Source organism: Oryx dammah, unplaced genomic scaffold, assembly GCF_014754425.2.
Source record: "Oryx dammah isolate SB20612 unplaced genomic scaffold, SCBI_Odam_1.1 HiC_scaffold_29, whole genome shotgun sequence".
NCBI classification, from domain to species: domain Eukaryota; kingdom Metazoa; phylum Chordata; class Mammalia; order Artiodactyla; family Bovidae; genus Oryx; species Oryx dammah.
In genome coordinates, this window is record NW_024070213.1 from 17772820 (window position 1) to 17789633 (window position 16814).

Genomic DNA, 16814 nt, shown 5'->3' on the forward strand with positions numbered 1-16814 from the left:
TTCAGATTCACAATCAACTCCATCTACACCTAGCCTAATAAAAGAAGATTAATAAATAACATCCAGATCAAAAGTTGTTCTTTAGGAGGAATATTACAAATACTAGCAAAGAGTAGAATTAACTTTGGATATCTTCAAAGCAGTCACTAGCTTTTTTGTTGGGCCTTGAAATAGCATTTACATTGTTCTGTTGAAGAGGTAGTTTTCCCTGTCTTTATCTTGACAAGGTAAACGTGTTTACAGCCCTTTTGTTTCCAGGCTTTAGGATTTGGGATCTATTTGTTTTCCTGCTTAGTTATCGCATTTCCAAACATCTTCCCACAAAGGAACCCGAAACTGGGGTTGAGATTCTCGGTGGCAAATACTTGCATCTGGATCTAAGAGATTTCAGATCATGATCCCCATTCTTCTAAGCTGACCTCCCTTAAACTATTAAGCAGGGATTTCATGCCAATTCCTCCCCAACAGATTCCATTTTGAAATTTATCCACCCTGATGCTTCCTCCTGTTTTCAGTAAAGGTGGAAAAACACCACACAGGAATTAAATGACACAGGAGACCCACTGTAGGACAGTTTGCTGGCCTCCCTGGCTTACTTCCTAGAGGCTGCTTGTCTGAGCTGTGGCTCCTGACTGCATGGAGCTTGGAAGCTAGTGCTGCCTGCTTCCAAAGTGCCCCCAAGACTCCAGCCCCCGCAACCAATCCCCCCAACACTTTCCCAGCAAACAGTCGTCTTGAGCAACTGTTATCTGTGGCCCAGGATGAGGATTGCTTAACTGAGAGGTCCCTGTCACCTTGGGGACAAGTCAGGTTCCTGATCAGGTTTCTGAGAAACCCACCTGCTCAAGGAGCATTGTCTCAATATGCTCAGCCTACTCTTAAATTCTTGAGATCCCGTTGAATTTCAGTTTTTACCGTTTAAAAATACCATTAAAAAAAAACAAACAAACAGAGTTTGCTCTATCCCTCTCAGCCACTTAGCCACTTTCTTAAAGGCAGTTTGAGTTTAGCCACCGCAAGCAGGTTTCAGGTCTCCCTCCCTTTCACCCTCCCTCCTCTTCTGGCAAGAAGGAAAAACCTACAGGTTTCAGACATCTAAAACTTGACCCTGGGAATTGTTTCACTACTCTGATTTTATACAAATCATTTGAGACGGATATAATTCTAGGCCTTTACAATGATTTCATCTGTCCTTTCAATAAATACAGGGAAAATAATTCTCCTGGAATCACATTGGAGCCTGCTCTGAGTGGATGAAGGGGTCCGAAAGACCTATTTTTTTCTTTCGCTGGTGCCATTTGCTCTTGCAAAACAGTAAAGAAAACATCATTCTAAAGCAAATGAAAAGAAGAAATAAAGACAAAGTGATTTACAGCTAAGAATGACATGGTGAGGGAATTCCCTGGTGGTGCCGTGGTACCGACTCTGCGCTTTCACTGCTGAAGGTAGGGGTTCAATCGCTGGACAAGGAACTAGGATCCCACAAACTGTGCGGACAAAAAAAAAAGAATGATATTCTGACACAAATAATAAATAAAAATCAAAGATTAAAAAAGAATGAAGAAAAAGACACGCATCTCTGTGTGAACCTTCAGGGTCCAGTCTCCAGCCTCCTTGTGCCGATGAGCACGTACAAGACTGGCAGGACTGAGGAGGGACCGAGCATCTGAACTGCTCATTTTAGTACATTTATAATTGAAGCAGCTGAAAATAGAAAATATTTTCCCATCAAACACAGCTTTGTTGTTTTGATTAGAATGACTTATTACTGTAGCTGTAGAAAACAGAGTCTATGATGGAGATGTGTCGTAAACGAAATGTATACACTGGATTTCAAAGACTTACTAGGGAAAAAAAAGTAAACTATCTTAATATATATTAATATATATACCTACATTATTTGTTCAAATAGTATTATTTTGGCTATCAGTTCAAATAAAATAATTATGAAGATCAATTCTTCTTTCTAATGTCTTTCTTTTAAAAATTTTAATGTGGTCACTTAGAAAACTTATATAAATGGCTTAGATTGAATTTCTGCTGGCAGCGCTGCCATACAGGATATTCTTTGTCCTTAGGCTGCTAAACTCAGTTGCTGTGGTAACTAAAGGGGCCTCCTGGCTCAGGGTTTCCTGGAATACAGGGGGGTGACGCGGGGGAGGGGAGGCAGGACTCATGGGAAGGTTTTTTTGGAAGTCACGTTTCACTCATCGCCAGTTTTCTCCGCTAACAGCCAGACTGAATAATACCTTCATTTAGTGGTGATAATTTTGTAACGTATATAAATATCAAATCAGGTGTGACTGAGTTCTCTTCTCTGTCCACCTGAAACTATCACAACATTGTTAATCGGCTATACTCCAATATAGAAGAAAAAGTTTAAAAAAATAAAAACAAAAAACTTTTACCCCCACAAAATAATAAAAAATACCGAATCAGTATGTTGTACACCTAAAACTAATATAAAAATGTCAGTCAATTATATTTCAGTTGGGTTTTTTTTTATCCTCATTAAGGACAGACCACATGAGGTGGTTTGTTTCAGGCCCAGTAGTGTCAGTTTGGATTCCAGGTGCCCAACCAAAACCCCAAAGGAAGATGCACTATCAGCAGTGACTCCTCCAGCCAAATTCTACCTCTTCACCTGCTTCTGCCACCCCGCCCCCTCTTCCCCTGCTGGGGTTGCTAGGCTACAGATTAATAGGCATTGGGAACTTGACTATTGATAATTTCCCACCCTAAAGGCCTGATATAATTGCTCACCCAACTCTTTAACTACAACTAAACTGTCCCCCTTCCTTTACTCTCACATGGGAGCCACTTCACTGGCCTTTTATTTTCCTTCATCTTCCTCTGCTCTCATTTTCCTTCTATCTTTTTCCTCCTCATCTTGCTCACTTCTCTTGTATGGCTTGGAAATCAGATGTGTATCTCACACTTTTCTCTCACAGTCCAGAAGGAATAGGATGTTGGCAGTTCTCTCCAGTTGTGTAAGAAGCAGTTGCCCTGGTCCCTCTTGAATGTTTTAAGTGGAAGAAGGGGAGCACTGTCGATTCCTGAGGGCCTGGACTTTTTGATCTTCTCTACTGATGAATCCCCAACTTCTTTCTGATACACAGTTTGTGCTCTGCAAATAAAATACCTGTTTAATGGAACCTTACAGTTGTTCTCTCTCTAGATGTTGTCAACATGGGACTAGGGGCAAAACACTGCAGAGTGGGTGGGATTCAGCTGGGTGGGAAGCTGGTGAACAACATTTTCAGGAGTTTGGATTGTGTCCCAGGCCAGCTGATTCTCTGCTTCCTGGAACCCAGGAAGAGTTGGTTTGGCTCCTGGATATTCAGGTTTTCTCCCAGGAGAGACTATGCTAAGTCAGAGGACAAGTGGAGCCAAAAGCTCTTCCAATTCTTCCTTCTTTGGCTTTCCTTCTCCAGACTGTCCTTCCCCGCCTCTCCAAGATTGTAGACACAGCCTGCAATCAAAGAGCAGCTGATAAAGTCATAGGATTATGAATGTTTTCTGTTCACATCCAGCCACCTTTGCCGAATACGGATAGCCTTTATTCTCATCTTTTTACGGATTGATTCAATTCTGAGCACTTGCGAGAGCAAAAAATAAAGTGTATCTGCCCTCCCTCCAGGCTTTTTCTGGTAGCATTTTGTCTGTGAAACGTGCTCTTAAAACGGGGAAGGAGGAGAAGCTTTAAAAAAAAAAAAATTGAGTAGGGTGGGGGCAGGATGTGGTTTTCAAAAGCAGGCTTGAGGGGTGGGTTGGGGGGTGTTGCCTAGGGAGGGGGCAGTGTTTGAGGTCTACACTTACGAGGAGCTCCAAAGATTGGAGGCGGGTAGGGTGGGGCTGGGGGCTTGTCTCCCGGGCTCCGCCCTCTCCGAAGCTTATATAGGCGCATGAGCTATAGGCTCGCTACTGAGGACCTGGAGGAAAACTTGCTGCCGTTAGAGGACATTTTGGAGGTTTTGCTGCCTGGAAGCGGGGTCTCTGGAGTCCCACTCCTAGATCTTTATCGAAGATTTGAAAAGAAATTAGGGCCATGGGGACCACGAAGGTAAGAGCGATACGGTTACCGGTTATTTTTGCCGGCTTGGGATGCACTCGGAAAGGCAAGCTATACCAGCGTTGGCTGAGCTCTGTTACGCAGAGTCACCTAGCAATCTGGAAGCCTTTCCCATTGCTCTCCCAGCCAGCAGTGCCGCACTTTCACAGTTCTTTTCGGATGTCATGTCCTATAAAGGATTTATCCCAGTTCCATTCATCTTCTTGGTGTGGGAAAAGTCACCTGGAGAAGTTGTGTTTGTATTACACACATGGGTGTGTGTGTGTGTGTTTTCTTTAATACAGTTACATGCTTTTGAGGATGTGAAGTTGAGCGTTCAGGAGATCGGGGGCGTATGGTGGGTGTTGATGCTTTAGACCTTGAAAAGACCTGAGGTTTGTTTTGGGGGTGCCGGGTCGATGTCCAGCCGTCATCTGTTCTGTGACTTGTGGGATTACCTGAATTACCTAAGGAGAGAGAATTCCATGATTGTAAGCGCACAGTATATTAATATATTATTGTGTGTTGTGGATGCGGTATTTGTTGGGAGAAAGGCATTTTCACTAAGGTAATTTATCTGAAAATAAAAGATGGGAGAAGGGATGGAAAAGTAGGAGGGCCCTCAGGAGTTAAATGATGAGAGAAAATAAGAGGTTTCTACTAAAAGGAGTGGATGAAGTAGAAAGCGCTGCCCCCGCTGGCCTCGGGGGTACTTAGATGCCGGTGGAGGCAAGGTCAATTTGGGGAACTGTTAACTCCAGGCCTGCCACTGCCTGACTTGATAGGGAAGGAGTTTAAGATGAGAAAAGGTTGGCGGGGGCGGGGAGCTCTCGGGCATAAAAATTGAGCTCTCCTGGGGTGGAAATTAAGATCACACCTACTAGAATTATCCCCGACAAGGTGAGTGATGACTGGGTTGATTTCAGCACAGCCCCCTCACAAAATGTCTCCATTTTGGATTGGGAGTCAGCTTGTTCTCGCCCCCTGGTGGGTGGGTGGGGGATAGCAGTACCTCTTTAAGTGAACGGGAAGAATTTCAGATGGGACCAAGGAAGGGTACGGTGGTACGGCGGGCGGATCCTGCAGATTCTGTGACCCAGAGTTGCGAGCAGCCTGGTGATGACGACACATCACTAGCACTCTTGCTTTTGTGGAATTTGGGGTACGGGTGAGCCTACACTGGCTCTAGCTGGTCGCAGAGTAATCTGTTCTCGACAATCCTAAGGCTTTGCAGTCTGCCCTCAGTTTCTTCTATCCCTGAGCACAATTCTGTGCTTGCCTGGGGATTTACCTGGGGCTGCTCTTTGAATACTTACAAACGGACTAACCCAGTTCTCCTAACTTGTCCCTTCCAAAATTTTCTTTCCAGAATTTCCCCAGGTTTACTCTTCATGCTCATCTATATCACCAGATAAGCTCTTCAGTTCTTTTGTGTTCCTTATTCACTACCTAAACGGTTAAATTGTTGTTTTCATACTACCAACCAGCTGAGTTCTAGTACATAAATCTCTTTTTTTTTTCTTTTTTAAAATTTTATCTTCATGGTATTTCTCTCTCTTTTTTAAATTATGAAAGTATAAATAACACATTTACAGGAGACTTGGAAAATACAGAACAAAGTTACATATAGTTCCACTATATATTAAAATTTTTTTAAGTAGATATATCAAGATTTTTAGTTGGAATTTTCAATATCAAACTCAAAAATTAATAGAATGAATATACAGAAAAGTAGAAGAATGTGGTAGACCTGAAAAGCACTATGAACCAGTTCAACCTAATGAAGATTTATATAGTTTTCAGATAACAGCAGAATACAAATTCAAGTTCCCAGAAACTGTAAACTGGGAGGCACTGGAACGTATCCAGGGCATAAAACAAGGTGCAAAAATCTCATGGTGCGTTCTCCTTAATAAGAGCCAGTCATGGATCAAGAATTTTAAGGAATTTTAAGGGTTCTTCTCTACCCTCCCCCCAGGTCACCACACCTCTGATCTTCGCCATCTCGGTTGCTACCATAGGCTCTTTCCAGTTTGGCTACAACACTGGAGTCATCAATGCTCCTGAGGCGGTGAGTGCCAGGCATCAAGAGTTTGAGTTTGGAATGGGGAAAGTATTCCTTTAGGTAGGGTTTCCAGAATTATCATGCTTAGACAGACTTGGTAGCTCACTTGGCTAAGACTGAGAAGGGGCATGATATTGGTGGGGATCTAATTGAATCATTGATCAAAGCAAGAGGCTCAGGGCAGGGGTCCCTGCACCCTAGGCTGGGTCTGTTCATCCTCTCACCCTCCGGTGACACACTTCCCTTATTGTACCCTAGAGGTTAGTTACAAAGTCGGGGCGCAGGGGTGCGGTGTGAAGTCATCCCTGAACAGAAGTACATCAGTACTACTACCTACTGGCATTTTCAGGACAGCTAAGTTATTCAGATCTGGTAACATGAACTCCAGTGTTAGCTGTCTCTTCCATTGCCATCTATTTATTCCCTCGACTCTCTACCTAGAAAGTAACTGGAACACAGTTCTCTTAGGGAGGGGAAGATCCTGAGTGTTTGTGTCTTTTCTCATCCAACTGTAATGGTCTTTTCTCCCACCACCCATTTTAACTGGCAGATCATAAAAGACTTTCTCAATTACACTTTGGAAGAACGGTCAGAAACGCCCCCATCCAGCGTGCTCCTCACATCCCTGTGGTCCTTGTCTGTGGCCATCTTCTCCGTGGGTGGTATGATTGGTTCCTTCTCCGTCGGACTCTTTGTCAACCGATTTGGCAGGTATTGACCAGAAACTGTGCAAGGAAGGGGGCTATACCTGTTGCACTGAAGACAAGCACTGAGGCTTAGAGCAGGGAGGTGATGGTGCATTTGAATAGAAAGCCTGTGACATTCCCATCAAGGGAAAACCAATCCCACAGACTAGTCTCCATCCTCCTTCCCCACCCCCCAGCCACATTAAGGCGTAATGATGAATCTGGGGTGGAGTGGGACAGTTTTAATTTCTAGAAAATTTCTAGCTGATGGATGCTGTTAGTTTGTGGATAACTTTGAGAACAAATGGCCTTGAAGTGCTTCCTAAAATCCTACCTGATAGCTAAGACGTAGAGGAGAAACTCTGCAACAAGTTCTCTAGGTGAGTCTCATGTAAGCCGAGGTGTAGGAACCATCAGTCCTGATTATCGCAATCAGATATGTTCTGATAACTAGAAAGTGGAAAAGTTTGACCAAAAGATGTATGAGCCTGGAGAATGGTAGAGTGACTAGGAATGAAGGGGAGAGGTGGACTCTGTTTAGCAAATTTCCCTTATCTTTGTTTAATCTTCCAGGCGCAACTCAATGCTTATTGTCAACCTGTTGGCCATAGCTGGCGGCTGCCTTATGGGATTCTGCAAAATAGCAGAGTCAGTTGAAATGCTGATTTTGGGCCGACTGATTATCGGCCTCTTCTGCGGACTCTGCACAGGATTCGTGCCCATGTACATTGGAGAGATCTCCCCTACTGCCCTGCGGGGTGCCTTTGGTACTCTCAACCAGCTGGGCATCGTTATCGGAATTCTGGTGGCCCAGGTACTCTAGAACTTATTGAGTGTTCATTCATGGCTCATTAAATGAATTTACACAGATAAAGTCACCAAAAATAAAGTGTGGCACAGGGAACTATATTCAATATTCTATGGTAAACACAATGGAAAAGAATATTAAAAAAAGGTTTTGTATATGTATATATATAACTGAATCACTTTGCTGTACATTGGTACTTAAATCAACCATGCTTCAATTTTTACAAAAAATGTCTGGCACTTATTCAGCTGCGTATGTTTCAGATATTAATATTACTAGCGCCCATAGATGGGTAAGGAAACAGGTAGGGTAGAAAAAGAAAAAGCTATCTTTCCCTGTGATAGAAGGCCAGGTGATTTTCTGAACTTTTTTTTTTTTTTTAATCAATTTGTGGCTTTCCCAATGGCTCAGTGGATAAAGAATCTACCTGCAGTGCAGGAGACACAGGAGACTCCGGTTTGATCCCTGGATTGGGAAGTTCCCCTGGAGGAGGAAATGACAACCCACTCCAGTATTCTTGCCTAGAGAATCCCATGGACAGAGGAGCCTGGGGGGCTACAGTCTAAAGGGTCGCAACGAGTCAGACATGACTGAGCAACTAAGCATGTGGCCTATAAAGTATGGAATTTATAGTATTGTCTTTGGTTTCTAGATCTTTGGTCTAAAAGTCATCTTGGGGACTGAAGATCTCTGGCCTCTGCTCCTGGGCTTCACCATCTTACCAGCCATCATCCAGTGCGCTGCCCTTCCATTTTGCCCTGAAAGTCCTAGATTCTTGCTCATTAACAGAAAGGAGGAGGAGAAGGCAAAGGAGAGTGAGTATCCTTCGTGCTTTGTAGGAACCTCAAGACTGTGGTTTGTTTTAAGATGAGGGTTTTGGATCTGGTTCTCGCCATCTCCTTTCCCTACCCTTCAGAACCTGAGTGGAGAATTATCTGATTACTCTGAGTCACAGGGGGTGAGGGGTGAGAAGGCAAGTTCAGGCCAGACACAGGGCTCCTCAGAGTGGCATTTTCCCAGCTGTCTCATGGGGGCAAGGCATTCCAGCACCTTATCTGTGACCTCTCCTCTTCTGCAGTCCTTCAGAGACTCTGGGGCACCGAAGACGTGGCTCAGGATATCCAGGAGATGAAGGATGAGAGTATGCGGATGTCGCAGGAGAAGCAAGTCACAGTGCTAGAGCTCTTCCGCGCCCCCAACTACCGGCAACCCATCATTATCTCCATCATGCTCCAGCTCTCCCAGCAGCTCTCTGGGATCAACGCGGTGAGTGTCCATTCGGGGCAGATGTGTCCAGCCCATTTCACTGGAATCACCTGACCAGCTTCCCTGGTGACTCAGTGGTAAAGAATCACCTGCCAATTCAGGAAAATGAGGGTTGGATCCCTAGGTCAGGAAGATCCCCTGGAGGAGGAAGTGGCAACCCACTCCACTATTCTTGCCTGGAAAATCCCATGGACAGAGGAGGGCTACAATCCATGGCATCACAAAGATTCAGACATGACTTAGTGACTAAACAACAACACGCCTGACCAGAGGGGAACCGCACTGGCCGCTGCTCACCTTCTGATATACCCAGGGTCTCCCACAGTGTTTGCCTGGTAGTGGTTTCTCAAAAAAGGCACATTATCCAGGTTTAGACTTGCTTTTGGATTTATCTTCTAAAGTTATATCTATAATACATGTTTGTGTGGCAAGATGAGAGAGTGAAAAATTTCTCACCCTTAGTCGTAGAACTTGTCACGAACATTTGTCCTCTTCCAGATTTTTTTTAACATTATGGAGTATCATAATTTATCTAATTTTTATTCATCCTCTGTTTTGGACTGCTTATTTTCTTTTTGACTGTGCCTCTCAGCTTGCAGGATCTTACTTCTCCAACTGGGGATCAAACCTGTGCCCCCTGCATTGGAAGTGAGGAGTTACCAGGCCACCACAGTGAAACTGCTAAGTCCTAGTCACTGGATCACCAGGGAATTCCCAACCACTCATTTTTAAAATACCCAGTTCTCTTTAACTCTGATCTGTCTTGGATGATGTCATCAATGATAACATAGGCCATGTAATCCAAGCAGATCTGAGAATTGACACATCTTGGGGTTTTTTTCCCAGGACTTTACAAACTGAAATCAGTGTAAAGCCATAGGGAGCAATTAGGAGGTATGAGGGTACCCAGACAGCTGGCCTTCCATTGTGTATATTTTTTTACAACTTAGAATAGTGACTGTGATTGTTTAAAGTGAGGGGCCAAATGGAAGCTAGCGTCGGGCAGGTAGCCATGGTATTCTGTGCAAAAGTCTGCTTCCTTCTTTTGAGTCCTGGGTGTGAGCAGAGAAGGTATTCCTACACCTCTGTCCTTTTGCAGATAAAATATTACCTCTGTCCTTTTGCAGACAGACCTCTCTCTAAGTACCAATTCTTGAGCTGAGGATTTGCCATCATAATATGATCAGTGTGATCAAACCATTTTATGACAAAGCAGTTTTGCAAAAAATACATGATAACTTAAAATAGTAAGTTGGTCCTTAGCCTCTCTCCCTAACGCACCACAAGAAAACTTGTTTGTGCTTCCCCTGAGGGATTAGAGGCTGTTACATTAGAACCTGGGAGGGAAGATGGTCTGAAAAGTCCTCTTGGGTGGTTCCGATGGATCTCAGTCTCAGATTTCCTCATTTGAAAAACCACTGTAATAAAATGTACACTCAGGACTTTCCAGAACAGTGAAACTGGGACTAGAGGGAAGTGTCCAGGTATAAAATAGGTCCTGAGAAGGCCACCTTCTTCAATTCTAGACCCCAGGCACCTGCTTGCCTCTCCCAAGTCTGATCCCTGCAGAACAGGATCAGAGAAAGACCACCCTGGGAAAGTTAAATGATGGATGAGTGCTCTGCAGGCAGGACCCTTCCCCCTTCTCTCCTCCACTTCAGTAAATGGTGGGTGAAAGTCACTTTTCCAACCTACCTTTGAACAGACTGTTTTCTAATCTCCCTTAAAGGTAAGAGGCTGGACAGTGTTTACCCAGCAAAGTAAAACTGGCTTTCGGTAGGATGATGTAGGGGTGAGCTTAACCTGGCTCCAAGGTTCCAGGCAGCATGACTTTATTATAAGAAGTTTGCTTGAGGTGTGTATGTCTGAGTTAGGTTTTTGATGTGTGTGCTTTTATATAAGAAGGAGAATTGGCATGATTATTCATCTCTAGTTTTAACTGTTCAAGTATCTTTCCTTACAAGCTTTATGTTATTAAATATTCTTGGAATTTTTTTAAAAAACAAAATTTAATTAGATCACCCTTGCTTGTCTCCCAGAGCAGCAGTTTTTAATGAGGATGACACTACTTATCTCAGTTTCCAAGAGCACAGCCTGAATCTTATTTTGGAAAATATACATGGTTTCTATCTTAGGCTGTAGGGCTTTGAAGACTTGTTTCTGCAGACAGTCACTCCCAATGTGGAAGTGTATGTTGATCAAAACTCTGATAAAGAACTTTTCCCTGACAGTCCAGTGGTTAAGACTCAGCACTTCCTATGCAGGGGGCACGAGTTCAATCCCTGGTTAGGAGCTAAGATCTCACATGCCGCATGGTACAGCCAAAAACTAAAAATAAATAACAATAAGAACAAAAGAAAAAAACAGAATGTATCACACTAATTTTTTTTTTAAGTCTGCTTAAAAAAAAAAAAAATCTGCCATGGAGGCAGATGTTCTGGGTGAAATCATAAACTCCTAAACCAAGCCTAAGAGCCTGAGCAACCTAGATCCTGTTGCCTTGTTATCTTCAGGTCTGAGTCCAATGTTTCCACATCTCTTAAGTTATGGTAGTTGTGGCAGCCCTACATTAGCACAGTGTTGGCCAAATAATAAGAATAGTATAAATTGTAGCTTATTTAATAGTGTGCATTCAATTAAAATAATCACTGGTGTTATTTACTAAAACACTTGTAAAGATCCAGTGCCTGGAATTCCAGCCCACGGTTCTAAAAACAAGCAGGCTGAGGTTACTCTTCTGTTTCTTCACTATCAAGTTGATCCATCAATGCCTGTCATTGTTGGTGGGGGTGGGAGTTGGGGTAAGAGTCTATCGGTAAAGCAGAATTGAAAAACTTAACAGGACTTAAGCTGCTCTCTCTAAGTTACTAAAAGCAGACTTCAGGAAGAGACTAAATGGAGCAGTAAGAATGAGCATAGTTCATAGGGAAAAAATGGAACTAAGTAGCTAGAGTTGGAGACAACTAAGAAGAAAATAAGTTACAAAAGATCATTTGTTTGCAGAAAAGATACTGTGATTGAACAACAGCAACAAAAAATTGCTGGAAAGTACCCCTGAACTTCGGAGACTTTTGAGTTGATTTTTTGAGGGTTCAGTGCAACTGCTACACACAACTGTTTTTCACAGCAGCACCTTTTGTTCCGTTAGGTGTTCTACTACTCGACAGGAATCTTCAAAGATGCGGGTGTCCAGGAGCCGGTCTACGCCACTATCGGCGCAGGTGTGGTCAACACCATCTTCACCGTGGTGTCTGTAAGTCAGATGTTTTGATTATTTTCAAGCAGGGTGGAGAACTCTTGGTACCCATATTCAAGTATAGGTGGCATGTCCTTCCATCTCCCTGCTGCCTTTTAGTTAAACCTTTTTTGTTCTAATTCCCCGTGGGGGAAAAGAGCTATTGAATGATGGGTGAATGAAAAGATGGGCAAAGGGAAGCACAGAGGGGACCGTGGAGGATGCTCTTAACTCAGAGCTAGAAGAGAGGCAGTTGTGACTATCGCAGGTATCCTGCTGCTCATCAGGCAGCTTCCAGTAGCTCGTATAGTGTCTTCATGAAAAAGAAAATGACATTGTTTCACGGGTACTTTTTCTAAATCATTTTTTTAGGTGTTCTTGGTGGAAAGGGCTGGGAGGAGGACTCTACACCTGATTGGCCTTGGAGGGATGGCTTTTTGTTCCATCCTCATGACGATTTCTTTGTTACTAAAGGTGAGTACTCTTTATAAAGGAAAGAGAGAAGTGGGGAAAGGTGAGGGGGTGGGTCGTCGAGGTTTGGCAATTACACAAGTGAACTTTGAGAGAAGCAATAGGTGCAGAGGTTTAAGAAAAGTGGATTTTCAGAGATAGATAATTAAATTGCTGTCATCCCTATAGCTATATAACATATAGCTTGTAACATACATGGTCTCATTTCATTCTTAAAGAGATGTTAAGGTCATTAATCCTCTCAGAATGTCCAGAATGACATGTGTGATCATACTGCTGAGATTCCAAGACCTAAGGCTGCTGGACTTCCTTGACAGTCCAGTGGTTAAGAATCTGCCTTCCAGCACAGGGAATGAGGGTTCAATCCCTGGTCAGGAAACTAAGATCCCACATTCTACATGGCGCAGTCGAAACAAAAACAAGGAAAACAACAAAGCCCAAGGTTTCTAGGTCCAGTAACTCCTTTACATCATGGGATAGAAGGAACTTTTCATTATTACATCAGTCCTCATCTGTGGGAAGCTGACGCCTACCTGGGCATGCTGTCTTTAATATTAACTTTCCTCTGTTCCTTTCTCGTAGGATAATTACAGCTGGATGAGCTTTATCTGTATTGGGGCCATCCTGGTCTTCGTGGCCTTCTTTGAAATTGGCCCAGGCCCCATTCCCTGGTTTATTGTGGCTGAACTCTTTGGCCAGGGACCCCGCCCAGCTGCCATGGCAGTGGCCGGGTGTTCCAACTGGACCTCCAACTTTTTGGTTGGACTGCTCTTCCCCTCGGCCACGGTAAGTAACTTAAAACTCATCCAGCCCTTGTTGAAACCAACTAATACATAGTTCTGCTTAGGAACAGAATAGCAATGATAAGCTTAGGATTCCAAATCAATATCTAAAATCCATCATTTGGTCCAGCATTAATGGCCTGATCCAAAAGGTTCACTGAGGAAAGGATGTTAATGATGAGGTAGGTCCTACTGTAAAATGGCCTAGAGTTGATTTGTTAAATAAAGGAACTAGCAGTGGACATCTAGGATGCATTTCCAATTTTTGTGAGTCTTTCAGAAACCCAGATTTTAAAAAAAATAATCAAAAGGACTTTTCTGCTGATTCTTTGGTTAAGAATTCACCTGCCAAAACAGAAGACAAGGGTTCGATCCCTGGTTTGGGAAGACTTCACCTGCCATATGCTTCACAATAAGAGAAGCCCACACGCGGAAACAAGAGTAGCCCTCGCTCACGGCAACTAGAGAAAGCCCAGCCACAGCAGTGAAGACCTGGTGCAGCCAGAAATAAATAAAAAAATAGTGATGTTAATCAAAAGTCCTAAAAACTCAATAGGTATTTGGAAATGGCTAGCTTTAATGACTAGGAGAAGGAATGACACAAAATTGCAGAGAAATCTAGGAAGTTACCAGTGAAATCATGAGAAAGTCTCTGAAGAGACTGCACTGTTTTGATGAAGTCTAGGGGGGTTCTGCCTTCACGGCTATTGGAAATACGATTGTGAGGGAACCGACTGACTCTTCTGTTCTGTATCTCTTCACCAGTTCTACTTAGGTGCCTACGTTTTCATCGTCTTCACCGTCTTCCTCGTTATCTTCTGGGTCTTCACCTTCTTCAAAGTTCCTGAGACCCGTGGCAGGACTTTTGAGGAAATTACACGAGCCTTTGAAGGGCAGGTGCAGACAGGAACCCGCGGTGAGAAAGGCCCCATCATGGAGATGAACAGCATCCAGCCCACGAAGGACACCAATGCCTAAGACATGCCTCCTACCCACCTCCCTCCCGTCACGAAAAGCAACCTCCCCCTGAGCAGGCGGGGAGACCTCATCAGGTTGTAACCCAGGACTGTTTCTGAATGCTGCTACTCCATTCCTTTCTCATCCACATACTCGATGGGCGCTCAGAGGATCCCAAAGCTGGGGTTAGTCGTTGTGTTCAATGGCTTTTAAAATTTTCATTTCTTGGACATTCTCTTCAGCTCAGGAGAGACCAAGTAAACCTACCTTCATTTCAGGAGGGATTGGCCACTTGGTATGTGACAACTTGGCCAGCTCCCGCTCCCTTAGGTTCTAAAATTGCCTCAAGGCATTTTTGGGAATGGGCTAGAAGGTGCCATTCCTCCAACCTCAGACTCACCAGGAAGCAGGTACACTTAAGAGTGGAGGGCAGAGAGGGATTCCATAAGAGCTCCTTCACTTCCATACAGCTCTGCTGAGCAAATTAACTTGAGTTTTATTTATTTTATCTTCTGGTTTTATTGCATAAATATTTATTTTTTTAAATATAAAGTAATTTTACCAAATAATGAAAGCATAAGGAAATTGAGGTTAGAGGGAGGTGCTTCAAGAGAGGTTATAGGGTGGAAGATTTGATACCGAAGAGGTTAAGGTGCAATAAGAAGGGAAGGATTTAGGGAGAAAGGTCATGCATGATTGAAGGATGCATGATGTGGTGTGTGAGGTTTGCACGTTGCCTCTTAAAACAATTTCTATCCTTCAGATAAAAACTCTCAACTTTCTCAGAAAAGTCATGTGCCTGTATAAAGAAGCTATTGGTTTCCTTTGGAACTTTTTTCTTCGTTTAAGATTATATGTAGTACTACTTGAAATCTAGGATTATTGCTAAGGTGGGCATTTTAGTTAATAGGGGTTTATGGGTTCTAATTTTGGATGGAGTCCAGAGAAGGGACGGTTATTTCTACAAATCCTCTCTCCCCTCACTGGACCAAGCAGCTTCTTTCTCTGTAGTAAACTCACTTTTATAAAAAAAATATTCCTATCACCCATCTGGTGGGAGAGCCTCCCAAGTGAGCAACCAAAAATCTTGGTTCTTGGTAGAGGTTCATTATTTCTTCAGTTTGTTGTTTAGAGGATTTTAGATGTTGACTTTTATTTTGCTTTAAGCCATAGCTTTAAAATAGAGATGTTTATAGCTAACTTGGAATTTGTAACCTCAGCGCTGGAAGACGATTTTTTTTTTCCTGAACGATTATTATCCAGTTGACGTGTGTTATTACATGAGAGTCATCTCATGCTTGTTTATGTCTGTTTACCATGTCAAGTTACCCTTGTTACCACGTTACCATAGTGTTATGTCGGGTGTCCCCTGAGGGACTTGAACTTTCCTGTAGACCACACGTGACAGTCTGCGTGGATGTGCGGCAAGGCCCACACATGAGCGTGAATGTGTGTGCACCGTCACGAAGCAGTTGCTGGTTATCTTGTTAGGTTCCTAAGGCCCCTATTGGGTATAATGTGTTCAGACTTGTGTATATGTAAACAACACTGCCTCTGCTGGGTGGAATCTGCATCAGTGGTTTTCTTTGAAACTTCAGAGTTCCATCTCATCTGGCTGCCTTTCCTTGTTGGAGAGGACAGAGAGAACTCCCTAAATGTTGAGACTGAGAGTGGAGGACTCACTCTCCACTCAGACAGCAGGAGAAGACAGGAAAGAGTGTGAGATCAGGACATGATGCCTCCTGGGTTCGCTGGAAGGGCATCATGGGGGAGAGGGAGGCATTCTTAAGGGGACAATAGATCTGGGGTGGCCAGAGGGTTTGCTGAGATGGAGGGATTGCATTTGCTGCAGCCCATGGCCACCTCCAGGATCATCCAGTATTTTTAGAAGTGGAGCCTGGGCTCTTCATCCCTCCTTCATATGTTACTTGATCTCCCTTTCCCTCTTTGGTGCTTACATATTTCAAGCCCTTCCGTCAAACCCTTGCCTATGACAGTATTTTGGTTCTAAGTTCTCACCATTCCCTCTGGTTGCTGAGGCTTTGGGTACAAAACTCGCAGAGCCTTGGGACAGGGCTTTACCATGATGGGAGACTGTCCTCCAACTGCACCTCTGCTCCAACTCAGACCAGTGGGTTTTTTCCCAGTTCTCAGTGACCAGGTTGTGAATAATTTCCAAATGGATTTTTTCTATTATTGTTACTACGGTTCTTTGTTTTGAAATAAAATTCTGAATGTACATAATATAACATCACAGGCTTGGTTTTTTGTGTGTGTGGGGGTTGGGGGGGACCTTCCTCTGTAACAAGTCAGCTTTAAACACCGTGTGGCTGCTCAGTACTTGTTATAACCTAAATAAGTTTCTTATACAAGAGTTTTGTACAAATGAAAATAGCCATATTCATTTATTATGCGCAGATGAAATGGAAAAGCCTTAGTGCATTGCCTTGCATACTTAATAAATTATGTTGCTTGCTTTCACCAGTGAGAATT

At 43.4% G+C, this 16814-nt stretch overlaps 1 protein-coding gene across 1 annotated transcript; it reads left to right on the plus strand.

Moving 5' to 3' along the window:
- Positions 1-3886: 3886 nt before the first annotated feature.
- On the plus strand, positions 3887-16802 carry SLC2A3 (solute carrier family 2 member 3). Its single transcript, XM_040235086.1, has 10 exons — positions 3887-4063; positions 6030-6122; positions 6667-6827; positions 7376-7616; positions 8263-8425; positions 8689-8876; positions 12025-12129; positions 12484-12585; positions 13165-13368; positions 14130-16802. Exons 1-10 carry the CDS (start codon positions 4049-4051, stop codon positions 14340-14342), a joined length of 1485 nt encoding a protein of 494 aa, XP_040091020.1. The 5' UTR covers positions 3887-4048; the 3' UTR covers positions 14343-16802.
- The last annotated feature ends 12 nt before the right edge of the window (positions 16803-16814 follow it).